We start from the raw sequence: 27,944 nt of genomic DNA on the forward strand, positions 1-27,944 counted from the left end.
GCTTGAGTATATTGACCGAACTGGCTGGTTTACAGTAGTGATGAGCGGTTCGGATTCTGAGGAATCCGAACCGCTCCGAACAGGTGGAATCCGAGTCCACCCGAACGCAAGTTCCCGCCTGACTCGGATTCCACCTCGAGGCCGAACGTCACCTGTCCGGCGTCGGATTCTTGCGAGAGCCGGGTGACGTTCGGCCTCTATAAAAAGGCGCGGCGCCCGGCAGTCGGCGCCATTTCGCATGTGGCGCGTAGTTAGGTAGTGCGCTGTCTGTGCTAGTGTTAGATAGATTAGAGTAGGCAGTATTCTTGCCGCTCTGTGACTTTACTGGGCATAAGCCCTTTGTGTGTGCTCCGTGACTGGGCATAATAAGCCCACTGTGTGTATGTGTACTCACTGTATTATACAAGCTCCGTGACTGACAACTGACAGGGCATAGCCCACTGAGTGTATTATACAAGCTCCGTGACTGGGCTTAGCCCACTGAGTGTATACAAGCTCCGTGACAGGGCATAGCCCACTGAGTGTTTTATACAAGCTCCGCGACAGGGCATAAGCCCACTGAGTGTATACAAGCTCCGTGACAGAGCATAAGCCCACTGTGTCTATTATACAAGCTCTGTGACAGGGCATAAGCCCACTGAGTATTATACAAGCTCCGTGACAGGGCATAGCCCACTGTGTCTATTATACAAGCTCCGTGACAGGGCATAGCCCACTGAGTGTATTATACAAGCTCCGTGACAGGGCATAAGCCCACTGTGTCTATTATACAAGCTCCGTGAAAGGGCATAGCCCACTGTGTGTATACAAGCTCCGTGACAGGGCATAAGCCCACAGTATTATACAAGCTCCGTGACAGGGCATAGCCCACTGTGTCTATTATACAAGCTCCGTGAAAGGGCATAGCCCACTGTGTGTATACAAGCTCCGTGACTCCAGTTCATAGTGATAAAGTAATATGGATCACGAGAATGAACAAGAGGAGAGCAGAAACAACATGTAAATGCTAGCATTGCAGCGGCTGGAAGTCCGTCACTTTCATCTAAAGCTGATACTCAAGGGCGTAGAGGCTTTAAAAACTTAGGGAACCTGAAATCAAAAAATGTAGATTTCACAGGGGTAAAGACAAAAAAAAAACCTCTAAAGATTACTACTATTGCAGAGAAACAGAAAATTGGCAACATGCCATTCACCACACGTAGCGGCAAGGAAAGACTCAGGCTTTGCCCTTTATTTCTGAGTGGTGGTTCTGCAACTGTCAGTGAGGCATCTTGTGCCTCTCGTGATGATAAAAGACCTTTTCAATCAGACTATAGAAGTGTGAAAAAATTTAAAACCATTAAGGCAGTAGAACAAACTGTGTTTTTTGAAACACAAATGTCAGAAATCCCTGAGGAGAGTCTAAGTGGGTCCACGAGTGGCATTTCTATGTGTAAGCCGCCCTCCACAGTTTCTTTTCCATCTGTAGTTGTGGGGATGAGCAGTATTGCCGAGGACATAGAAATTGAGGATGCCACCGTGGAATTGCAAGAGGATGAGAGGAATATATGTGCAGCTGACGCTGGCACTAATGAGGATGTTGAGGATGAGGATATCATTTGTATAAGTCAGGCACCAGTGGAAGCAGCTCTTGGCCAAGATAAGAAGGCCATTGCCATGCCTGGGCATAGAACCAACAAATCCACATCTTTTGTGTGGAATTACTTTTACCCAAACCCTGACAACGTTTATCAAGCCATTTGTAGCCTCTGTGAGACCACAGTTAGTAGAGGTAGGGACGTTAAGCATCTAGGAACCTCTGCGCTATTACATCATCTGCAGCGAGCTCATGACAGGTGTTTGATAACAGAAACTACTGCAAAAAAAATAACAACAAGCAGTCCAGCATTAGCTAGATGCCTTCTCTCTACTAAATCCCAGCACCTGCAATCTCCGCCAACAACACCTTCCTCCTCAATATCCTCAGGAATGATCAGTGGTAGTACAACATCCAATTTGTTAGTGCTAAGTCACGGTGACTCCTCCAATTTCCAGGACACCTCAGAAGAAACTGAATCTTTGAGCGCTAGGCCTGCTGCTGCTGCTGCTGGTGGATCTTCATCCCAGAAGTGGACCAAGAAGACTACTAGTAGTATACCAAAAAAACAATTGACTGTTAAAGAATCTCTTGCAAGGGGAAGCAAGTATGACAGCTCTCACCCTGTCGCACAGCGGATCACTGACGCCATAACAGCTATGCTAATATTAGATCTGCGTCCAATATCCTCAATTAATGCAGTGGGATTTACACAGCTAATTGAGGTCATGTGTCCCCGGTACCAAATTCCATCTCGGATTCATTTTACCCGAAAAGCCATTCCTCGGCTGTACCAGGACGTTAAACAGAATCTAATTATTGGTCTGCAAAATGCTATTGTACCCACTGTCCACTTAACCACAGATATGTGGACAAGCGGTAGTGGACAAACTAAAGATTACATGACTGTGACGGCCCACTGGGTGGGTGAATCGCCTTCAGCAGCAGCAGTATCTAACAAACAACACCAGCTCATTCAGAGGCAGGAAACTCTGTGCATCACCGGATTCAATAAGAGGCATACCGCTGACAACCTCTTAGAAAAACTAAGAGATGTCATAGAAACATGGCTTACCCCACTTGGACTCTCCTCGGGATTTGTGATTTCTGACAATGCTACAAATATAGTGAAAGCATTACAGCTGGGTGAATTCCAACACATCCCCTGTTTTGCTCACACAATAAACTTAGTGGTGCAGGGTTTTTTAAAAAATGACAGGGGCGTGCAGGAGATGCTGTCTGTGGCCCGAAAAATTTCGGGACATTTTCGGCATTCCGCAACAGCGTGCAGGAGAATGCAGCACCTGCAAGAGCAGTTTAATTTGCCCTGCCATCAACTGAAGCAAGAAGTGGATGGAGGAGCAGCAAAAAGCCATCCATAGCTATACGACAAGCCATGACATTGGGAGAGGAGGGGGTATGTACCTTACCCCAGCACAGTGGAGAGTACTTTCTGTCTTGTGCAAGGTGCTCAAACCATTTGAAGTTGCCACTTGTGAAGTGAGTGCTGACACTGCTAGCCTGAGTAAGGTGATTCCCCTGATTTCGCTTTTGGAAAAGCAGCTGGAGAAATTGAAGGATGATATTAAACAAAGTGATTCCGCAAAGTATGCTGGACTGATAGATCAAGTCCTTTGTTCGCTTCGCCAGGATCCACGGGTGGCCAAGATCTTGAAATCTGATCATTATATTTTAGCAACCATTCTTGATCCTAGCTTCAAGTCATATGCTGTGTCTTTCTTTACAACTGACCCAGATCTTAAAAGAACCAAAGCGCTCCTGGTGAGCAAGTTGGCAGCTGAAGTGACACATGGCACTACGATGACGTCTCCTCTTTCGGTTTCTCCAGCAGCAGCCAGAAAAAAATGCACCTTTTCCAAAAGACCCAATGGTGATGCAGATAAGTCAAGTCAACATTTTGACATCTGGTCGGGTCTAAAAGATTTGCCCAACACCAGTGACACCTCTACCGCAACTCCATATAATACGATTACCATCCAAAGAATGGTGGAGGATTATTTTCAGGACACCGTACACGTAGACATGTCACAGAGTCCCTTTGAATATTGGAAGAAAAAAAAGGCAATTTGGAGACCCTTGTATAAACTGGCTTTGCATTATTTAAGCTGCCCACCTTCCAGTGTGTACTCGGAGAGAGTTTTCAGTACAGCCGGGAACCTTGTGAGCGAACGACGAAGGAGGCTACTTCCACAAAATGTAGAAAAAATGATGTTCATTAAAATGAACTGGAAATTTCACGAGGAAAACCTTTCCCACCAATCACGTCACAGTACAGATACTTCTGTAATGGTGGATTCCAGCGGGGATGAACTGATATTGTGTGAGGAATCGGTTGATGTACACACTGATGAGGGTGAGGATGGCAATGATGGTGACATCATGCCACTGTAGACCTGTTGCCTTTAGTAGATTAGAAGATTATTTTGTCGGGCCCAAACAAACCAAGCACTTCAGCCACAAAGTGGCAGTACCTGTCGCTGAAATGCTTCGTTTGTTAAAGTGTGCATGTCCTTTTTAAGATCCAACATAAAGGGTGGGTGGGAGGGCCCAAGGACAATTCCATCTAGCACTACCTTTCATTTCTGCCACTGCTGTGTGGCATAGTTTCATAGATGTGCTTTAAACTGTGGTGTCTGTGCCACTGCGCTGCTGCTCTGATGCTTGGTCACCAGTCAGCTCACTGCAACCTTTGGCCAATAATGGTGAAAACAATAATTTAAGCTGTGAGGTAGTCTAAATTGACTGTAAATGACTGGAAATTAATGTTATTGAGGTAAATAACACTCTAGGAAGAAAAAAAAGCCCAATTTATGTAATTTTAGCTTTTTTTGCCAATTTTGGCAAAAAATCCAAATCCAAATCCAAATCCACAGCCAGTCACCGCAGTTTGACAAATCCAAAGCCGGACGACGAATTAGAACCAAATCCAAATCCGGCAAAAATGGTTCGGCGCACATCCCTAGTTTACAGCCTAACTTAGTCTGGTAGTCTGTGGGCATTTCTACAATAGGTTAGTTGTACGATAACTCAGTTCTTTTCATTTGATCAGCTTAGACAGAAATATTACTTACCATCAGAGTATTTCTATCAATATTTGCAGCTTAGATATGCCTTGTCAACACAGTTTTCAAATTCACCCCATTTTAATTTCTTATTTATTAAAGACATTTTTGCTGACTCTCGGCCTCTGTAAGCTTTTATCATACTCTTATTCGTTTTTACTATCCTTTCACCAACCGAAAATCTACCTAGACTTCAATGTCAGTGGGAAGAGGATTTGGGTCCTATTAAAGATGAGACGGGCTGAGAGGCATTGAAGTCTCCTAAGGTTTCTACAACATCTATTAGATTTCAAGAAATTCAATAGTTTTACATCGTATGTATCTTACTCCGGTTCATTTAGTTAGATATCGATGCTGCTCTACTGATTGATGTCCTAAATGCCACAAAGAGGAGGGGTCATTTAGGCATTTATTGTGGGAGTGTGAATTAGTTTGTTAATTCTGGGAATGGGTTAGTCTGTTTTATTCGAACTGGGAATTCCTAATGTAATACACCAGTAGCATATTGTTTGGGAACGATCAAGGGAAATCTTGTTAATAAAATAGTAAATAGTTTATAATAAATATTTGTGCCTCAGCTAAAGTGTCTATTGCTCGTTTATGGATAGCTTCCGAGGGACCGAAAGTTTGTCTGATTGTCTTTGATTCGCCTTACTGTAAAGCATCAAAGACACGTTTATATAATACGTAAGGTGAAAATTTTATTTAATCAGATTTGGGATAGATACCTGGAGTCCAGATTTGCCTCATCATAAAGAAATAAGGAATATTTCATAGTAGTTTATCTCTAGGCAAACATTTACCAATTATTAGATGTACATAATAGTATATGGCTTTCTTGTGTATTTAAGTTATGATAAGAGCCATTTAATTGTTTTTTGTTTTTGTTTCTTTCATCCTTTCTCTTTCCTTGTTTTTGTATATATAAGTGATGCTATGTATAGGCACAAAATGTATATTGTAAAATGAGACAGCTATTGCATTTTACATGGGAATAGAATTTTTTTTTAATGTCTGCAAGTATATATGTTTTCATGAATTATATATTTTGGTTGTAATTTGGTTGTTTATAATTATTAAGCATATAAAGGTTGTATTTAAATTAGTATATATGTAGTTATTATATATACATACACAATATATATGGTTTAGTAATGATATATAATAAGTTATTCATATTCACTATTATTGCCATTATATAATTAGTTAGTACAATTATACATACTACACCTATAGTTAATATGCTTATAGTTATTATAATTGTAGTAAACACATTTATAATCAATGCACTTCTAATCAGTAAAGTACACTCATATTTACAATCACAATATTTATAGTCATTAAGGTTGTGGCTATTATATTTGAGGCTATTACATTTATAGTTGATGTGTTAGTGGTTTTGTTACCCATAATAACTATATAGATTTTAACCATGGTTAATTTTATTTATTTTGGTTAAGTTAGTTGTAATTAAGAAAAACAAATAAAAAAAATATACTAAAAGTGCACATAATATAGATTTCTTTTTCTCTTTTCTTGTTGTAAAATTATCTGTAATCATCCTCTCATCTTCCAACAGTTAAAACACTTATTACTAAAGGTCAATTTCTGGACTTTTGTGAAATTTTCCATCTAGTTTGCATATCGGAGATTTACTACTTATTTAAAACAGACACAAAACCAGCCAAAAATCCAACTTCAGAACAACAAACAATCAATAATTTGACACATAGAAACTGGAGACTTTAAAAACGGTTGGTTTTTAAAACCGACCAAAGAACTAGCAAAAACTATGGCAATGCTGCCCAAACAGGCGATTTTGGGAGAAGTGGCAGGCGAGTTTTGGAGAAGCACTGCACAGATTACTATGATCTGGACTTCTCAGCAAGAGCTGGTACACGAAAATAGAGGGAAAAATCTGTGTGAGGTCCCCCCTATTTTCCAATAAACAGCATTGGGCTGAACCAGCTAGAAGGCTTATACTACAGCAGGGAGACACACAGCGTGGAGTCCCCCTGCCATAATGTAAAACCAGGGCAGGAAACACTTGTAAAGTGCGGACACCAAAAATAAAATGGATACTACTGAATATTGGGGTGTCCCAGAAGAGTAGGTGACCCTCCAGCATCCCACCCACTTCCAGTTAAAATGGGTGGGAAATGATTCTCTGAGAATCATGTCATATTAACCCCACCCCCTCAGTAATCAACTGCAACTCCCTCCGGGCCATTTCCCAGGGAGTAAAAATTAGAAGTCAATTTAATTTCTGCTAAACTGTATAATCTTGTTGTAAAAACTGAGGCAGGAAAGTGGAAATGACCGGCACTAAAGTATGAAAATATAAGCATTAATTTAGCTGCACATATATAACCACATGAAATAATGAATAATAAGACTGTCCTTAAAAATGTGTGAATTAAAATTGAAAATTCAGTTTTCTTTTTGTTTTTGTAGATTTTGACATCAAAAAGTGAGTCTCAGCAGAAACATTTGCTGCAAAGGGCACCAGATTATTGTCCATCATCAATGGTAAATGGTCTCATTGTTAGTACTGTATTTGTGACGTGAAGAAATTTCTATATTTTTCTGTTGTTGAAGAACTTCCGATAGATTTAATCTTTAACATGTATTCTAACACTGTTTATAATTGGTCTACATCAGGGGCCTGATCCTGAGTCATCTGCATCTGCAGAAGTCCATTGCATGCACCATCAAAGCTTGCACCAACTCTATGCAGGTGCAGTTTCTCTGAGTATGGTGTACTGTGGTAGCGGTTGTGTGTCTTCAGATGCAGCTGATATCAGCGTCTCCTCTGCAACGGCCTAGCCACCCCCTGTTACCATCCAGCAACGTACACTAAAAACCACACTCCTGCATCCAAATTTGTTTTACATCTCGGTGCAGTAACAATTGGGAAACATGCGCATAGGGAAACTGCGTGCATATCGGCTTGGCATGCGGCTCAGAATCAGGCCCCAGATGTCCTGAAACAACTGAGTTCGGATAATAAATTATATGCAGAACACTCTTACATACTGCAAATCATGCTACAAATTTGTTGATATCCGTTTGGCTTCCACAAATACTGCACTTGGTACAATCCAAACTCCTGGTAATTTTACCTTAGGTTCTGTTACCACATGACTTTGAATAAGTAACGCACCTGCAGTTGCTGGTAAAGGCAGAGTACCTTGCAGTTTATCTAGGCAAGTATATTTAACAGTCAGCTGAGCAAAGAGCAATTGGATTTCTTGTACCAATGCAAAGTCTGTTTGTGCAACGGCAGCTACTGGGATTAATCATGCTCGGCCAGATTATTCTGTAATAGACTTTACCACTGATTTGTTGTTTGCATTGTGAATGAATCCCAGTGGCTGGAAGTCACATGAGTTTCAGCAGCTGTGATTAGAGGTATTAATTCTGTACTTCAGTGGACTTTTTGGAGGTAGTACGTAATAACCTGGACTAGAATAAGTACTGGATGTTCAGAACACTTGGAAGCCAAAGGAACATCAACAAACATGGTCAGGGTTAACACAGAAGTTCTGTAAATTGCCATCTTGTAAATTATCGGAGTAATGGACACAACCGTGTCCATTACTCGTGAGCCCAGGTGAGGTGCTGTGTGAGATGTCGTAGTGTTAACATGTGCACTCTGGTAGGTTTTCTGCTTCCATATCCCATGCAGGGGCAGATCTAGACTGTTTTTTTAGGGGGGGCTATTTAATGATTAATTATGACTCCTCCTCTTTCCTCTACTGGCACTTCCCCTTTCTGGTCCCAATGCCTCTCCTTTACAGTTTTTTTTTGTTTATTACAATGTATATGGTTATGTTTTCACTATGTGTGAATACACAGTTTTAGCACCAGCAGCCATCTTCCTGCTCCCCCTTCCCCCAGCCATCTCCCTGCTCCCCCCCCCCTCCCTCGGCCCAAGATCAGCAGAAGCCATGCCCCCTCATCTGTGCAGTGGCAGAGGCAGCAGGGGCTGGCTGGCTACTTTTAGCCTGGCAGACACAAGTAAGTGGCCCTGTTTTTCCACCAGTGCATTGCAATGGGGAAAAGACAAATGATAATAGCCTCTGTAGGTAAGGTTTCCTTAATGTGGGTCTGCTTTAAATAGTCAATGAAATGTATAAAAAAGTGTTATGTCAAAGAGCTATAAACAAGTACTACGACCAGCCCCATCCCAAACCAGAAACCAGAGGCTACCAGATAATGTAGAAAGGTTCACAGTGACAGCCAGATAAGAGAGCATCGCAGAGACTGCCATATAATACAGAGAGGTTCTCAGTGATCGCCAGATCAGAGAGCATCGCAGAGACTGCCATATAATACAGAGAGGCTCGCAGTGACCATCAGATCAGGAAGCGTCGCAGAGATGTGCCATATAATGTAGAGAGGTTGAAGTGACCGTCAGATCAGAGAGCGTCGCAGAGATGTGCCATATAATACAGAGAGGTTTGCAGTGACAGCCAGATCAGGGAGCATCACAGTGACTGCTATATAATGTAGATAGGTTTGAAGTAACCATCAGATCAGAGAGTGTCGCAGAGATGTGCCATATAATACAGAGAGGTTCGCAGTGACAGCCAGATCAGGGAGAGTTGCAGTGATGTGCCATATAATGCAGAGAGGTTGAAGTGACCGTCAGATCAGAGAGCGTCGCAGAGATGTGCCATCTAATACAGAGAGGTTTGAAGTGACCTTCAGATCAGGAAGCGTTGCAGAGACTGCCATATAATACAGAGAGGTTCTCAGTGATCGCCAGACCAGAGAGCATTGCAGAGACTGCCATATAATACAGAGAGGCTTTCAGTGACCGTCAGATCAGGAAGCATTGCAGAGATGTGCCATATAATGCAGAGAGGTTGAAGTGACTGTCAGATCAGAGAGCGTCGCAGAGATGTGCCATATAAATCAGAGAGGTTCGCAGTGACAGGCAGATCAGGGAGCGTCACAGTGACTGTTATATAATTCAGAGAGGTTCGCAGTGACAGGCAGACCAGGGAGCGTTGCAGTGGCTGTTATATAATATAGAGAGGTTTGAAGTGACCGTCAGATCAGTGAGCGTCACAGAGATCTGCCATACACCACTTAGAGGAATGCTAAGGGTGGGTACATTAGGAGTAACAAAGGTGTTAGTAACCCAGTATCCCTTTTAGAGAGTAAAGGGGGTTACACAATGTATATGTTTATGTTTTCACTATGTGTGAATACACAGTTTTAGCACCAGCAGCCATCTCCCTGCTCCCCCTTCCCCCAGCCATCTTCCTGCTCCCCCCTCCCCCAGCCATCTCCCTGTTCCACCCCTCCCTCTGTCCAAGATCAGCAGAAGCCATGCCCCCTCATCTGTGCAGGGGCAGAAGCAGCAGGGGCTGGCTGGCAACTTTTAGCCTGGCAGACAATAATGTAACCCTGGTTGAGGGTTAAACTAAGAACTGTACTTATAAATCTATGTAATATTTATAAATGTACAATTTATGAGGTAAAATATATATATGTATAGTCACAATTCATGATATATGTATTTAATGTATTAACATATCAATTTATGTGGTACTTTTTTATCTCTGTGGTGAGGATGTGCTACAGTTAGATGCACTGGAGGAAAAGGGGCGGAGTAATATTGGTGTTAGTAAATTGGTTCCTGCCAGGAAAAGAGGATCCGGTGAGGGGGAGGATGTAACAGCTGTTAGCAGCAGCCAAGAGTGAGTCTGCTGATCCCTCCCTCCAGTGCCTGCCCTCCTGTGACCCGTGCAGCCAGTGAGCGGTGATGAGCTGCTGGGCGAAGGGGGGCAGAGCCGGAGAGGGAGCCCAGCCAGAGCTGGGGAAGAAGGTGAGACAGCAGTACTCACCCTGTCTGGCAGGAGAGGCGGCGTCACAGCAGGTAGTCCCGGCGGCGGAGAGGAGCGGAGGGACCCGCGCCGATGGGGGCGTTCCCTGCAGGAGGAGGCAGTAGTGCTGTTGCCCGGCGGCGCTTGTTGCGAGCTGAGCCGGCGCACAGCTATGAGCTCAGCTGCTGCAGGGCCATCAATCACCACTGCAATATGCCGCTGATTGGGAGGCGGTCCGGCATGCAGCCAATGAGAGCCAGAGACTGAGAGGCGAGGCAGCTCCAGTGTCAGATGGACGGCATCAGCCGTGCTGGTCAGGCTGTGAGTAATTAATACCTGGCACTCACACAGACACAGATATCCCTAGTGGCAGCAAAGAGGCTCTATAGGGACGGAGGCTTAGATCCCAGGATCATAAGGAGCACTAAAGGATTTATCTACTAGTGGTGCTCTTTACAGTGGTTCTACCACAGCTGTATAATTAAATAGACATTTGTCTAAGAGGAGCAATTAACAAACTTCCTACCAGAGAAACTATAGATATGTACCTTTTAGACTATATCAGAGGAAACCTCTTTTTTTTTTTTTTTTTTATTTAATAGTTTTTATTTATTTTCAAGAAAAAGCAAAAGAAGAACAGAAAACAGAAAACAAAACAAGTACAATAATAAAGTACATCACAATAAACAATCTTGTGTGGCCTCTTACATTAATCATATCCAATAACATAATATAAAGCATACAGGGCATATTACACCACAGATTCACAATTATGGCATACCTCTCGTCTATACATTACATACCTAAACTGAAGCATTTCTACAACCTCCTCATACCAACATGTAATACAATACACATATTCATCCTTTCGGCTGCATTACAATTATTACAAAGAAACTAAGGCCCTCATTCAGAGCCGTACGCTATTTGCGTTCGTTCGTTCAAAAACAAGGGGTGGCTATTCAAATGATCCGTACGCACATTGCAGTCTGTTCACACCTCTAAGTCTGAACGAGCGTGCAAAACATACGCTCGTTTATTTGTTAAAAATGCCCCCTGGCCGCTCGCACCATACGTCATGTCCGCTATTTATTAGATTAATCGAGTACATCGACCAGCGTATGAACTGCTCGCTATTCTTGTGGTTGGTTTTTGCTACCACAAATTTGCGAGCAGTTCTGGCTATAAAATAACCCAGTGACGTGGTCAATGACGCTGCTGTATTAATTATGCACTCCCTTAAAACGCCCGTTTTGACCTTTAAGCACGCCTGCGATCGGATCTCCACTCCCCGTTTTCAAGCACCTTCCCCTGTTACCACCCACATACGCCTCATTCTGTCACTCAAAATAGCAGGCCCTCGCTATATTGCGTACCAACGATTTTCGGCCGCACTGACTGGTTCGCGCATGCGTACTAAAATCCGTACGCATGCGCAGATGTGCAAACATCGCTCGGAACGAGCGTACTGCCGCTAACGAGCGGCTCTGAATGAGGGCCTAAGTACTGTGCACATCTCTATCCCTATTGGTTATACGCACATGATCAAAGCTATTCTCTTCCTGTCTCTTCCCATATGGCGAGTCCAGCCATCTGCCCCAAACATGATAAAATTTCTTCTCAGCCTTCCTGGCTAAATACACAAATTCTCGTGTGTCAAGAACTCATTTACCAGTGCTACCCATTGTCCTATCGTTGGACCCTCAGGGGCCAACCATGTTCTAGCTATGCAAACCTTTGCGAGCATACATAAATTAACAACATATTGTACAAAATGTTTATCTAATGTATCCTCGTCAATAACAGCCAGTGTACATACCATAGGTGTTAGCATATCCCTAGGAACACCAGTGGATGTCAATATACAATTAACCTCTTCCCAAAAAGAACTTATAATAGAGCATGACCATATTAGGTGCCAAAAATTACCATTAGGGGAGTTACATTTTGGGCATTTTGAATCAGATCTACCACCGAATTTAAATAAGCGATCTGGCGTTAGATATATTCTATGTAGCAGGAACAGTTGAATTTGCTGAAACCGAACTGTTGTAGTAGCTACTCTCGGACTACCCAGGGCTGATTTCCACACATCGGCTGGCAATAGTCCAAGTTCAGCTTCCCATTTTTGCCTAATGGATGGTAAATCCTTATCGTGATGCTCTCGCATTAAAGCTGCATACATAGCAGACACTAAGTGCCTTGGTTCAGCACCCAGTAATAAAATTTTTACAGGGGAATCCCTGATCATTGGGGGGGCATCCACAAATTGTGCATCTATAGCATGACAAAGCTGGAGATATCTATAAAAATATTGTTTTGGAACATTAAACTCATTTTGCAACTGTTCAAATGTCTTAAACACCCCAGACGCATATAGTTGTCCAAGTGTGTTCACCCGCCATTTCCCCCAGACCCTGTCTACCTGCAGCGAGGCAAGCTCCTCAAGTCCCTTGGTATTAAGTAAGGGAGTATCAGGATCCCATCCCTGGCCCTGGGAAATCTGCCTGACCTGCCTCCAAATCAAGACTGCCTGCCTAACCAATGGAGCTCTAACACCCCTCAGGTTGCCACTAAGTAGTATTTGGAGTGGAGTATGTCCCCGGGATTACTGTCCCACCAGAAGAGTCGGTAATCCATCCGCCTCCATACCCTGTATCCATATCCACAATTGCGCCAATAGCGTTGCATAATAATAAAACTTAAAATGGGGTAACGCCAGTCCCCCAGCATCCCGTGACCTAGTAAGTGTATTCAATTGAATACGGGCTCTACGGTTAACCCAAATCAAAGAGGATAACAATCCATCTATTTGTCTGAACACACTCTGAGGGAGGTATATTGGGGAGTGTTGCAACGCATAAAGGAGTTTTGGTTGTAAAGCCATTTTTACAAGGTTTACTCTGCCAGTGAGTGTTAATGGCAGTTTTCCCCATGTAGCCACCTGGGATCTTAAATATTCTATTTGCGGCTTAATATTTAATGGCATATAACTATGAGGATCATTAGTTATCCATATACCTAGATATTTGAACGAGTCTACACATCTTAATGGGAGGGATATAAGCGGAACAACAGGGCACGCTCCTCTAATGGGGAGTATACATGATTTGTCCCAATTTATCGACAGACTCGAATACTTTCCAAAGGAGTTAATAATTGCAAGGGCATTAGGCATGGAAGTGTCGTATTCTGAGATAAAGAGCAGGATATTGTCAGCATATAATGCTATTTTATCTGATCTGTTTCCCATGGAAAATCCATGAACAGCAGGACTAGCCCTAATCAAACAGGCCAAAGACTCAATGGCCATAGCAAATAGAATGGGTGACAAGGGGCAGCCCTGCCGTGTACCCCTCGAAAGAGGGAAAGAGGATGAGATAAAACCATTAACTGATACCCTAGCCACAGGCGCCGAGTATAGCAATTTAACCCATTTAATGAAGCCAGAGCCTATCCCAAAGCCTCTCATTGTCTCCCACAAGAAAGGCCACTCCACAGAGTCAAACGCCTTAGCGGCATCTAATGACACAATTATTTTAGAAGAGGGATCCTCATGTGAAATCTGCAGTTGGGTAAAAAGGCGTTGAAGATTAAGCGAAGTTGATTTTTCTGGCATAAATCCAATCTGGTCTGGATGTATCAACTGGGAAATCACTTGATTTAACCTAATGGCCAGGACTTTAGCAAGGATTTTAATGTCTGTAGGGAGGAGAGAAATAGGCCGGTATGACCGTCTGTTTAGGGTCTTTTCCCGGCTTTGGTAACACTATTATAAGGGCTTCTGACATGGATTGAGGGAGAGACTTACATTCATACAATTGATTAAATAGCTCGAGTAGGCGAGGCACATAAAACTGGCTATGTTTTTTATATAATTCCAAAGGAATCCCGTCTAACCCCCGGGGCCTTGCCGTTTTGGAAGGATCTTATAGCTATGCCAATTTCCTCCGCAGTCAAAGGGGAATCCAGGAAAACTTTTGCCTCAGGGGACAGTTGAGGTAAAACTATATCTGTAAAATAATGTTGCATTTCCTCATTACTATATGACATGCCCGAACTGTAGAGCCGCTGATAATACCTAACAAACTCCTGTGTAATATCTGGTGTTTGATCATAGGTTATGCCCCTTGGACCCACAATCTCTACTACAGTTATAGAAGGACGTTCTAATCTTGCTAAATTGGCCAAATAACTACCAGGTCTATCACCTGTTGCATATCTAGAATGTGAGTTGAATAAAAATTTATATCGAGTCTTATCTGTCAAACAATCATTCCATGCCCTCTGCGCAGACAGCCATGCATCCTTGGATGATTCTAATCCATCAGCTAGGTAAGTGAGCTCCAGTGATTGGCAGGAAGCCTGCAACTCCAATTCCTTTTTTTGTAAAAATGACCTTAAATCAGCAACACGTTTAATCAAAGTCCCCCTAAGGAAAGACTTAAAAGTATCCCATACTACCTGAACTGGGGCCGTACCACCATTAATTTCAAAATATTCCTTCCACATTTCTTCCAAATCAGAGCCCACCCCCATATGGGTCAACCAAAATGAATTAAGTTTCCAAAATGATTGGCCCCTTTGACATCCCAGATCTAGGCTAAGTGTCAATGGAGAATGGTCTGAGATTCCCCTGGTCTCATAGCACACAGATTTAATTCTAGGCAACATATCCCGCGTGAGGAGTGCCAGGTCAATCCGGGAGAACGTGAGATGAGAGTGTGAAAAACAGAAAAACTGTTTTACAGTAGGGTATTTTTTCCTCCACGCATCGACCAAACCCAACCCAGCCACATATGACAAAAACCTGTTGCCTTGTGGTGAAGGACTTTTCTGAGTCGTACCCCTTCTATCCAGAGCCTGGTCCAAAACATTATTGAAATCCCCAACACATATTGTAGATGTTCCCGGGGACAAGGCCATAAACTCAGCTACTTTTTTTTAAAACTGGCGAAGAGTAAGGAGGCGGTATGTATAATGCCAACAATAAAAGTAATAGATTATTTATCCTACATTTCAAAAAGATATAACGACCACCTGGGTCAGTCTGCACCATCTCCAATACAAAAGGGACCGATTTGCGGACAAGAATGGAGACCCCCCTGGAGGCAGAAGTGTGTGATGCGTGATAAGCCCAACCCACCCATGGTTTTTTAAGGGACAACAGTTTCCCGCCTACCAGGTGTGTCTCCATAAGACAGACTATATCTGCTCCATATTGTTTAAGCTGTCGTAACACTAGGGAACGTTTTATTTTATCATTAAGACCCCGTACGTTCCAAGTGATAACATTAATATTAGCTTGCGTCATAACGTTCCAGCCAAGATATCATCTCCTCCCAAAATATACATCCAAAGGGCAGCACTGTATAAACCTACAATATAAGCACACCCTGCGCTATCTAGACATTGGAATCTAAACATATAATGTTGCAATAGATAATATTTTGAGACCACACAAAGTTTTTAAAAAAAAAAAGAAAAAATGTAATAAAATAATAAAACTACAACCCTTACCCCTTCCGTCCCCCCTCCCTGTATACCCAACCCCAACTGCGGCATACCTATTCCCATACCCCTCCCTCACAGATAACCAACAGAGAAAATAAGCTCACCAGGTGAACATATAACAATTTATCCCGTAAAAAAGGGTGAGGCAAAGTATATAATGACCTCTAAACACAGGGAACCCTCCAGTGTTGCACACCCCGGGAACAGAGAAATAAGAACAAAATACTGTCCTGACCCAAAAATAGAATACTAACAGGTTAGGAAGCATAAAAAAACTGTACAAATATTTAAAGAAATAGTTGTGATGCCAATCCGCACCATCCCACAGCCACTAAGATGACCATATACTTAATCACAGAAATAAAATATGGCAATATATTGACAAAATGTACAAAACATCTGAAATAACATTTCTAGATCAATATTCGTAAGACCTAAAAAAAAGAAAGGAGAACATTTGACCATGTTGACAGTCACATATTTAGCATAGTTATGTGTTACGCAAATCAGGATCACCGAACTTGATCAGTCATTAACTAGCGGCCTCCTGGCCAGGGCACGACGATCCAACCACACAGCAGCCTCCCTTGGGGTGAAAAAGAATTTTGTTTCACCATCCGCTACCACACGTAATTTAGATGGAAACAGCATGGCGTATGGGAGGTTGAGATCACGCAGGCGACGCTTGACTGGGAGAAACTGTGCCCTCTCCTTTTGAACTTCCACAGAGAAATCAGGGAACACCAAAATCCGGGAGCCATTATGTTCTATTGGACCTTTAGTGCAAGCCAGCTTTATCACAGCATAACGATCCTGATAGTGAAGGAATCTGGCAATAAAAGTACGCGGAGGGGCTCCAGGAGGCAACGCTCTGGTCGGCACATGGTGAGCCCGTTCTACTGCAAAGTGTGAAGTAAAAGCCTCCTGGCCATATGTTTCCAGCAGCCATTTTTCCAGAAATTCCTCCGGATTCGAGCCCTCCTCTTTTTCCGGTAGCCCCACATATCTGACGTTGTTACGCCGGAGGCGCCCCTCCATATCCGACAGCTACTTATGCACCGTAGCCATCTGAGAATCCAAAGCAGCCACTTTCTCTTTTAACGGGGATACTGTATCCTCAAGCATAGAAGTACGTGTTTCCACCTCTCCCACTCTCTCCCGGACTCGTTGCACATCATGATGGATTATAGATAGATCAGACTGCACTTTGCCAATCTTGTCAGCGAGCCTTTTCTCACTGGCCGTGACTGCATCTAGCACACTCTGCAAGGTAGCTACAGAGGAGTCCTACGGTACAGTATCGGCAAAAGGAGACGCAGGAGGAGAACAGACATCCCGTTCATCTCAGGGCGGCGGCTGCGGCGTTGATGAGCGAGAATAACGCTCCAGCTTCGCTGCTGCAGCAGCATGATAAGTTTTCCCCATAATAAATAGGTGAGGCAGTATAGTAGTGTAAAATAGATAAATATCAGTATCAGCAGCACCAAGCACTATGGGCCTGATTCAGACCCACTTGCGAGCGGCTGTCCGCTCGCAAGTGGGTCGATGTTATGGACTGAGCATGCGCACGACGGAGGGAGCTCCGTCGTGCGAATGCGCCAGACGCGACGAGCGAAGGAAAGTCCTTCGCTCGTTGTGTCCGATCAAAGGGGGCGTGCTGTCAATGTTGATTGACAGCACGCCCCCTTTGGTGGGCGTGCCGGGGGCGTGCCTCCCTGACGGGGGCGTTCCCACGGGAACGCCTCCCGTCAGAAGCCAGCCCACTGACATCACAAAGTGATGTCAGTGGGAGTGATTTTGGCTCTGATAGAGCCAAAATCACTCCGGAGCTTGCGGTTGAAAACCTCAACCGCAGGCTCCGGCTCGCAAATTCGATGGTCGCGATGGTCTCGACCATCGCAACCATCACAATGCACGCTCGTATAGCCTGTGGGTGGTGACCCACAGCTATACGAGCGTCCAGGAGGACGCTCCATGAAAATGGAGCCCGGCCCTCATTCAGAGCGTGCGCTCTGCTCAGAGCGTACGGCTCTGAATGAGGGCCTATATTTGTATTAGGAGAAGCCACAGACTCAGTACACAGCCCAGCAAACAAAATGGCGACCAGCAGCACATCCAGCCCTCAGGATAGAAAGGCACCCATGCAGGAGATCAAGACAGCAGGCAGGGGCATCCAGTAGCAGGTAAGGCAGGGTGTCAAAGCCAGCCAGTAGGGAGAGTCCAGCGAGGCTGTATGCGGCAGCGTTTATAGCAGCACCGCACAAAGACACGGAGCCCGCCGGCGTCCCAGGTGACCCGCCGCGGCTATCAGACCCGACAGGAAGTCTGCCTCTAAGTAGGCTCAGGAGGCTGCGAATTGCTCCCAAACCCAGTGCAGCAGGTTCTCCAGGACCTCCGACTTCTGCCCAGTGCATTCTATCCCCAGGGCGTTGGAAACAGGAGGTGTTACAGGATAGTTACACTGGAGAGCTCACACCTGCGCGTGCTACTCCATAGACGCCGTGGCCACGCCCCCAGGAAACCTCTAATTACATTCTGTAGAGTTAATCCAGGGTCTGAAACAGTACCTGAATACAGTGTAACTTGAGTCAGAGGAATCTCAGAGACAGTTGCACTATAACCACGTATTGAGTATTACTACAGTATATTGGGAACAGCAAAAGCTACAGTGTAAAAGTGGATATTTAGGAGAGTAATTGCTCATTATTTTAGCAGACTATTACAAAGTTTCCAATTAAATTCTACAGCCACAAGAGGAGTACAAATCTTATACTTGTTCTCTGGCTTTTACATGAATAATCCCACAGGATATTATATACTGACATTGTAAGAGTTTATTTTTATGCCAGGCATCAGCATAGATACTTGCATGAACTTTACTCTAATTTAACCTGGAATATACAAATACTAATTTGTGGTACAACCATAACATCATTTGCATCAAGAGGAAGTCCCATAACTAGGTTAAAGGACCATTGGACTAATACCAGGGACAGTATCTGTGATTTATGAACTTTAAATATTTATATCCTTAGTCCTTAGGATTGTAATACTTTATTGCTTAGACGTTTAGGATATTAGGTGTCATATTCAAGGTAGTAGTATAAGCATTGTAAATTGTAATAATATTGTTACTGCGTTGTCATTAATGTTATCTCAAATGTAAAGTGAATGCCTATGTATGGGAACAACTTTCATTTAAGTTCTTCATAAAAGTAATATATGACAAGCCAACTATCTGTATGTTTACTTACCTGGAGTGATTACAGTGGGTGATCCATTACTGTGGAATCTATGGAAGGAAAAGACATTGGTGGTAAATGTGAAGTGAAATGATACAGTATTGTATTGTGATTACACATTATCTATACACCACACTATATATTTTAACCATTGGGTTTTCCCAAGTAGACCCACATAAACCATAAGTAGGGTGGTGGCACTGACATTGGGGATGTACACCACTTAGAGGAATGCTAAGGGTGGGTACAGTAGGAGTAACAAAGGTGTTAGTAACCCAATATCCCTTTTAGAGAGTAAAGGGGGGTTACACAATTTATATGTTTATGTTTTCACTATGTGTGAATACACCGTTTTAGCACCAGTAGCCATCTCCCTGCTCCCCCTCCCCCAACCATCTTCCTGCTCCCCCTTTCCCCAACCATCTTCATGCTCCCCCTTCCCCCAGCCATCTCCCTGCTCCCCCCCCTCCCTCTGCCCAAGATCAGCAGAAGCCACGCCCCCTCGTCTGTGCAGGGGGAGAAGCAGCAGGGGCTGGCTGGCAACTTTTAGCCTGGCAGATACAAGTAAGTGGCCTGGTTTCTCCACCAGTGCATTGCAATGGGGAAAAGACACATGATAATAGCCTCTGTAGGTAAGGTTTGCTTAATGTGGGTCTGCTTTAAATAGTCAATGAAATGTATAAAAAAGTGTTATGTCAAAGAGCTATAAACAAGTACTACGACCTGCCCCATCCCAAACCAGAAACCAGAGGCTACCAGATTATGTAGAAAGGTTCAGATCAGGAAGCGTCGCAGAGACTGCCATATAATACAGAGAGGTTCTCAGTGATCGCCAGATCAGAGAGCATCGCAGAGATGTGCCATATAATTCAGAGAGGTTCTCAGTGACAGCCAGATCAGGGAGCATCACAGTGACTGCTATATAATGTAGATAGGTTTGAAGTAACCATCAGATCAGAGAGTGTTGCAGAGATGTGCAATATAATACAGAGAGGTTCGCAGTGACAGCCAGATCAGGGAGCGTTGCAGTGATGTGCTATATAATGTAGAGAGGTTTTATGTGACCGTCAGATCAGAGAGCGTCACAGAGATGTGCCATATAATACAGAGAGGTTTGCAGTGACCATCAGATCAGGAAAAGTCGCAGAGACTGCCATATAATGCAGAGAGGTTGAAGTGATCACCAGACCAGAGAGCATTGCAGAGACTGCCACAAATTCTCGCAGTGACCGTCAGATCAGGAAGTGTCGCAGAGATGTGCCATATAATTCAGAAAGGTTCGCAGTGACAGGCAGATCAGGGAGCATCACAGTGACTGTTATATAATGTAGAGAGGTTTGAAGTGACCGTCAGATCAGAGAGCGTTGCAGAGATGTGCCATATAATTCAGAGAGGTTCGCAGTGACAGTCAGATCAGGGCGCATCACAGTGACTGCCCTATAATGCAGAGCGGTGCGCAGTGACTGCCAGAGCAGGGAGCGTCACAATGGGTTCCAGATAATGCCAGATAACTCAGTAATCGCCAAATAATGCAGAGACCATCAGTGACCCACATATAACACAGATATTATGACTGTACCCTTCACACACAATAATAATACCCCCACATACACACACATTATTACACCACCCTCAGCACCTACAGTATTACAACCCCCTCCCCCCAAAATAAAAACAACTACACCCCCCATTGTATAGGTATTCCAACCCCCCTACTCCATCTCAAATATCATATCAAATACCTGGTACATACCTGTCTGGAAGGCTGTTCTGTCCCTGGTCCCTGCGGAGCTCCAGGGTATAGGAAGAGATGACACATACAGGTAGTCTAGGGAAGTGGCAGTGACTCGGGGTGAGGGGGTGGGGTCTTCGGCAGGGACAGGAGAAGATAGATTAATATAGTTAGACATGGTAGGAGAGGGGACGGGATCTCCCGGTGAGGGGACGGGATCTTAGCCATGGACAGGAAGGAGCCCGAAGGAAGGGACAGACACAGAGAGGAAGGTAGTGTAAGTGTACCAGTATAGCCCCTGCAGCAGAGCGGTCACGGAAGGAGGGCTGCTCAGTGTGCAGCCACAAGCTGCATAGATGTGACAGGCAGCCGGGTAAAAGGCAGAGAATGCTGCCAAGCCGCTCTGATGCTTCTATAGTCAGAGCTACTGAGAGCACTATTTGCCTTTCACCTGGCCATCAGTCCTGCATGTGTAGCAGGCTGCGGGGAGCCGGCTCTGCTCTCTCCCTCCTCGGCTCCACGATGACCAGACGGGAAGCGCATTACACAGGCTTCGATCACAGCACAGACTGAGCACAGCCTGCTCAGCTCAGTTCATGATGTGGTCTGTGCTAGGGGGGACGATCGCTCCAATCGCCCCCCCCACCACTGATCCCATGGAATCTAAAGAACGCTGCACTGACCTGCTCGACATGCATCTGGTACCTACTGCTTTGTGGATGTGATTTGAGCTGGTGTCACTTGTTTGTTACCAAGGCCAATTCTGGCCAGATGCCGGTAGTCCCGATCATTAAGCATCCGTGGTCAGCCACTGTGCTATCCACGCTGGGTGGTAATGCCTTCCGTGAGGTATTCCCGGTGCACACATGACACTGCAGATCGAGGAATGTTGAATGTCCGCACAAGTTCTGCTAACCCATGACTTTTGGCATTTCAGTGAGTAGACATAGATAGATAGGTAGATAGTACCCAAACCTCTAAACCCTATTCCTAATACTATAACCCAAACCCCTATACCAACCTGTGATAAAAATCAGTTGCTAAAAAACTAAAATATAATGTGAAAAAAACATTTTACACACATTGTGAATGATATTTCTTCTGTGAATACCCGAACGTACATAGAAAATATATCTATAAATATTGAAACTTGTGTGGTTAGTTCCACAATATTATTACCTGTATAATGTTCCACTAAGTACTTCTCAGTCATCTTATTATTCATTCACCATAGATCCAGATCAAGTTATTTCTTATAGGCTCGATTTATAAAGAAATAGTAAGATTTATAGACCTCATACTCAAAAATCTTAATAAATGTATGCATATGTAAAATAATGCATCATAGGTATCTAGCTAATTCAATATCCATAATTTGTCTAGTTATTGTATACGTTCTCCTTGGTTATAATCCCCTCCTAGGGTAATACAGTGGAGAATTTTGTCCATATTAATGTAATAGTGTTATCCAATGATTGGTATTCCGTTTTGTATTTTAGAAATTCAATGGCTATACAATCACTATCTAGTTCAAACGGTGACAATATTATCATTTTTATTTTTGTAGAGTCCTTCTTAAAGAGTCCCTACCTCATTAATAGGGTAAAGGCTGACACTTCAAGATTCAAATGGAATATTCAGTCTGGGAACTATGTTGATTGATAGTTTTAGATCCCCTCCAGATTGGTAATGATTATGGAGCTCTGATGCCTGCATTTATGATGCTTTGTCCAGGGATCTTACAGAAATGATACATAACTGTTGTTCTCATTGAGGGCCTAACTCAGACCCGCTCGCGAGCGTAGGACGCTCGCAAGCGGGTCGATAGTGCCCTAATGCGCATGCGCACGACAGAGGGAGCTCCGTCGTGCGCATGCGTGAGACCCGCATAGCGACAGCCAAGCTGTCGCTCCGGGTCTCGCACCAAAGAGCGTGCTGTCAGATTTATTTGAGTAATAAGAAGGAGGTCACACAGTGAGGATATTCTATTATTTTATTTCACAATTTTAAATTTTTGTCACATTTATTCCCACTTTTTTCTAATTTTTAACCTTTATTTCGCTGGTCATGTCTCATAATGGGACATTTTAGTGTATACCTAATAAAGATTGATTTTTTATCTTAATAATTGTTATTATACGCCATGCAATAGATACATTTCTTTTCCTTTTTTGTAATTCCTGCAAACAATTATATTCTGTCATTTGGCAGCACCCCCTAATCAATAAACAATTTGGGGTTCTCTATTATTGATGTGTGCAGATGTCTCTATCCCTTTGTGTTCTTATAATTACTTAATGACTGTTATTTCAGTCTTCTAAACACATATAGCACAATTATAGTGATAATTAATTTAAATAGTACAATTTTTACAATAACCATCAATCAAATCTTTATATATAAGATTAATTAAAATCATATTGTAATCAGATTGCATTTTACCTCAACATGACATCATTCAGTCTCAGCAAAGCCATGGAAGATAGACATAACAAACTTAAAAGTACCACAGAGTCTTTATTTAGTAGTAATCCAGATGGGCAAGAGCCAGTATTAAAATCAGCCCTAATGAGACAGGGTAAAACCTGGTGGAATAAGACTACTTTCGATAATTACCTAAAAAATTACCTAATACCAAGAGGTTTGTGATTGAAATTATTTCCTATGTTTGAACTAGCTAACAATGATTTAAAACGGGAATGGGAGAACACATTAACCCAATGTTCAAAACATCTAATTAGAATATTAATCAAAACAACGATGAAGTTATATTAAACAACACAACACAAGTAATATCAGAATTGGGAGAAAAACTCAAACCCTTTGAATCCTTGGATAATTTCCAGCAGAGATAAGAGAAATACAAAATGAGGAAGAGATAATTGATAGGAAACATAGAAAACTTCAAAGAGACAGAGACAACTACTCTCAGTATATGGTATATAAATGGAATACACAATCACATCGTAAAAGCGATAAGAACTCTCATAATTATACAACATCAGAGATAGATTCCTCAGAAGGAAAGAATTCCAGTGGTCTGTCCCTGGTCAAAAACTACAGGAGGAAAAGAGCTCCTAGATTGGAGGGAGGAACCAAGAGAACAAAAGAGATATCGGAAACAACAATAGCTAGGATATCTAATCCTAAGGATCTAAATGATTCACTAAGGATCATCATTCTTTCAGATAAGTCTCTAAGTGATGATCAAATTAAAATTTTAAACAAAGGACTCTCATTCTCCCCAAGAGTTTCACAGATTTGAATCTGAAAAAGATCTGCACCTCTTCATTAGAAAAAATATTTTGAAGAAATTCTTCTTAAACCAAAGCCATAAAAAAGAACAATATAAGACATCCAATTATGATAGTATCACACTTCAATCAGAGGATATAGCAATGGTACAACTACTGGAAGACCTAGAACAAGAAAATTATTTATTAGATTCAAAGGGAAAAATATAATTTCTGTCCAGATAGTAAAATATGTCCAGCTGCCCAGGTATACCAACAACTAGTCTCTGAGGATCTGGATAAACTGTTCAGTCAGAAAAAAACTTTTATGGATAACTTCACAAGAGGGGAAACGAAGGCATTAGAAGAGATCTCCAAATGGCATAATATAATTGTGTAGACCTCTGATAAGGGGGGAAATATTGTTCTGTAACCAAGACTATTGTACGTTGAAGAGCTGAACAGACAACTGAATGACAGTAGTTGTTATAAACAACTTATTTTTAATCCAACTCAAACTTTTCTCAAAGAATACAATCAGTTAATTAACACAGCTCTCAATAATTGGGTTATCATTAAAAGAGATTAGGATTCTTTCAAAATAGACAAGCCAAAAATATCTACGCTGTACCTTCTTCCTAAGATACATAAAAACGAGAAGATGCCTATGGGCAGCGCATAGTATCAGGTGTAGGTAACTTATGTGAATAAGCAAGTGTATTTGTAGACCAGCACAAGCATGTATTCACCTTACCATCGTATGTGAGCGATACGATGGACGTGCTTGTCAAGCTTCAAGATGTGAATGTAAACCCAGGTGTATGGTTAGTATCCTGCGATGTGGAAAGTCTGTATACCAGCATTAACTATGAGAGTGGAATACAAGCCATCAAATACTACCTTAACATGGGAACACAAAATGACTTCAATGACTTTCTGATTAACATTCAGAATTTTGTACTAACCAAGAACTACTTCTTATGTAATGAACGCCACTATCGCTAGGTTAGAGGTACAGCAATGGGGACAGCTTGTGACCCCACATATGCGGGCCTCTACTTGGGGTGGTGGGAGAAAGCCTTAAATTAACTTATGTCATGAGTCAGAAGGAAATAAATGTCCTAGACTTGACAATAAAAATTGGAGAAGAAGGTTAAATCATAACAAACATGTACAGGAAAACAACAGCTACAAATAACATCTTGCATGTGAATAGCTCTCATTTACCGACTACCATTCGAACCATTCCAAAGGGAGAACTACTTCGGACTTAAAAGAATTGTTCCACCCCAGAATCGTTTTGATCAGACAACAACAACTGAGTGAGAGACTCAGAGATAAAGGGTACAGCAAAAATCTAATAAAAAAATCAATTTAGAAACCGAAAAATATCCTAGAGACATACTGTTAAAACCAAAAAAGAAACAACGAGAAGAGGAGTCAGATTTATAGGGACTTTCATCGTACACTGGAAAGAAATCAACAACATTCTCCAGAAACACAGGCCGATTCTTCAAACAGAGACTGATCTTGCCACAATCCTGTCCACAAAAATACAAACCAGATGGAGGAGGTCACATAATATCAAAGATAAATTGGTCCGCAGTCATATAATTTCAAATAAGAGGCCAATGTACAATAAGAAAGGATCCTACGGATGTGGGCAATGTAAAGCATGTAAATACATGATCCCCCAAAAATCGTTCTATGACAGATACAACAAAAAATGGACCATTCAGAGTTATATCACATGTACCACGGTTGGAACAATAAACCATCTAGAATGTCTTTAGGGACAAATATATGTGGGAAAAACATCTAGACCCCTAAAAGTAAGGATACTGGAGCATGTTGGGACGATCCGTAATGCTAGCCAAGATGTGGCCAAATTCAAACCCCTCACATCCATCGCCAGACACTTTTACAGATATCATGGCAGTAACCCCAATGCTTTGAAAGCATTCGGGATGAAACATATTCAAATGGGGATCCGTGGGGGAAATCTGGATGAGGAACTCCTGAGGGTGGAAACGAAGATGATTTTCCTAATGGATAGTTTGCACCCCAAGGGTCTCAATGAGAACAACAGTTATGTATCATTTCTGTAAGATCCCTGGACAAAGCATCATATATGCAGGCATCAGAGCTCCATAATCATTAGCAATCTGGAGGGGATCTAAAACTATCAATCAACATAGTTCCCAGCCTGAATATTCCATTTGATTCTTGAAGTGTCAACCTTTACCCTATTAATGAAGTAGGGACTCTTTAAGAAGGACTCTACAAGAATAATAATGATAATATTGTCACCTTTTGAACTAGATAGTGATTGTATAGCCATTGAATTTCTAAATTACAAAACAGAATACCAATCATTGGATAACACTATTACATTAATATGGACAAAATTCTCCACTGTATTACCCTTGGAGGGGATTATAACCAAGGAGAACGGATACAATAACTAGACAAATTATTGATATTGAATTAGCTAGATACCTATGAAGTATTATCATTTTACATATGCATACATTTAGTTTTTTGTGTTTGAGGTCTATAAATCTTGCTATTTCTTTATAAATCGAACCTATAAGAAATAACTCGATCTGGATCTATGGTGAATGAATAATGAGATGACTGAGAAGCACTTAGTGGAACATTATATGGATAATAATTTTGTGGAACTAACCACACAAGTTTCAATATATATAGATATATTTTCTATGTACATTCGGGTATTCACAGGAAAAATGTCACTCATCGTGTGTGTAAAATGTTTTTTCACCTTTTTTATCACGGGTTTTTAATCATTAGCACATCACATTTAGTGATATGATATATCAGTATCATAACACAATTAAGTTTTCTCCTATTTATGTAATGGATAATAAATTTCAATTATTCTTTACTCAAAACATATTCATTACTCACTTAAAGTATATATAATTATTATATGTTTATATCACAGTTGATCACATCAAATAAATATGCAAACTTTTTCACTTGCTCATTACAGGTTGAGTCTCCCATATCCAAAATGCTTGGATTTTGGATATCGGAATATTCTGTGTTTTGGAATAATTGCATACCATATTGAAATGTCTTAGGTATAGGGCCCAAATCTAAACACAGAATGCATCTATGATTTATTTACACCTTATACACACAGCCTGAAGGTAATTTTATACAATATTTTCAATATTTTGTGGCTCAAACAAAGTTTGTGTAGGGGGAGGCAGATACATTTGGGGAGTGGGGGTTAATGGCACTACTATGGGAGGGGGAGACAAAGACATGGGGAGTAGAGGCTCAGGGAGCTGATGTTACTGTTGTGGGAAGGGGGAGTCAGATACATTTGGGGAGTGGGGGCTGACGGCACTACTATGGGAGGGGGAGACAAAGAAATGGGGAGTAGAAGCTCAGGGAGCTGATGATACTGCTATGGGGAAGGTGGAGATATATACATATGGGGAGTGGGGGCTGATGGCACTACTATGAGAGGGGAGACAAAGACATATGGGTGTGGGGGCTCAGGGAGCTGAAGATACTGCTATGGGGAGGGGAAGATATATACATGTGGAGGCTGATGGCACTACTATGGGAGGGGGAGACAAAGACATGGGGAGTAGAGACTCAGTGAACAGATGATACTGCTATGGGGGAGGGCGAGATATATACATATGGGGAATGGGGGCTGATGGCACTGTTGTTAGAGGGTGAGACAAAG

The 27,944-nt window shown here is 42.4% G+C and overlaps 1 protein-coding gene and 1 long non-coding RNA gene across 5 annotated transcripts in view; one reads left to right on the forward strand and one right to left on the reverse strand.

The window, feature by feature from the left end:
• The window catches only part of RECK (reversion inducing cysteine rich protein with kazal motifs), a 255,837-nt gene that overhangs the window by 68,152 nt on the left and 159,741 nt on the right, over window positions 1–27,944 (forward strand). For all 3 annotated transcript variants that reach the window (XM_088442336.1, XM_088442338.1, XM_088442337.1), the window contains exon 3: window positions 7,114–7,188. In XM_088442336.1, the coding sequence (XP_088298462.1) occupies window positions 7,114–7,188 (75 nt within the window). The remainder of the gene's footprint in view (window positions 1–7,113; window positions 7,189–27,944) is intronic.
• The window catches only part of LOC148511400 (uncharacterized), a 72,220-nt gene that overhangs the window by 12,312 nt on the left and 31,964 nt on the right, over window positions 1–27,944 (reverse strand). For both annotated transcript variants that reach the window (XR_015868737.1, XR_015868736.1), the window contains one exon: window positions 19,265–19,302. This is a non-coding gene — a long non-coding RNA (uncharacterized LOC148511400). The remainder of the gene's footprint in view (window positions 1–19,264; window positions 19,303–27,944) is intronic.

This window comes from Taudactylus pleione, unplaced genomic scaffold (genome assembly GCF_031769625.1).
Source record: "Taudactylus pleione unplaced genomic scaffold, aTauple2 ptg000309l, whole genome shotgun sequence".
NCBI classification, from domain to species: Eukaryota; Metazoa; Chordata; class Amphibia; order Anura; family Myobatrachidae; genus Taudactylus; species Taudactylus pleione.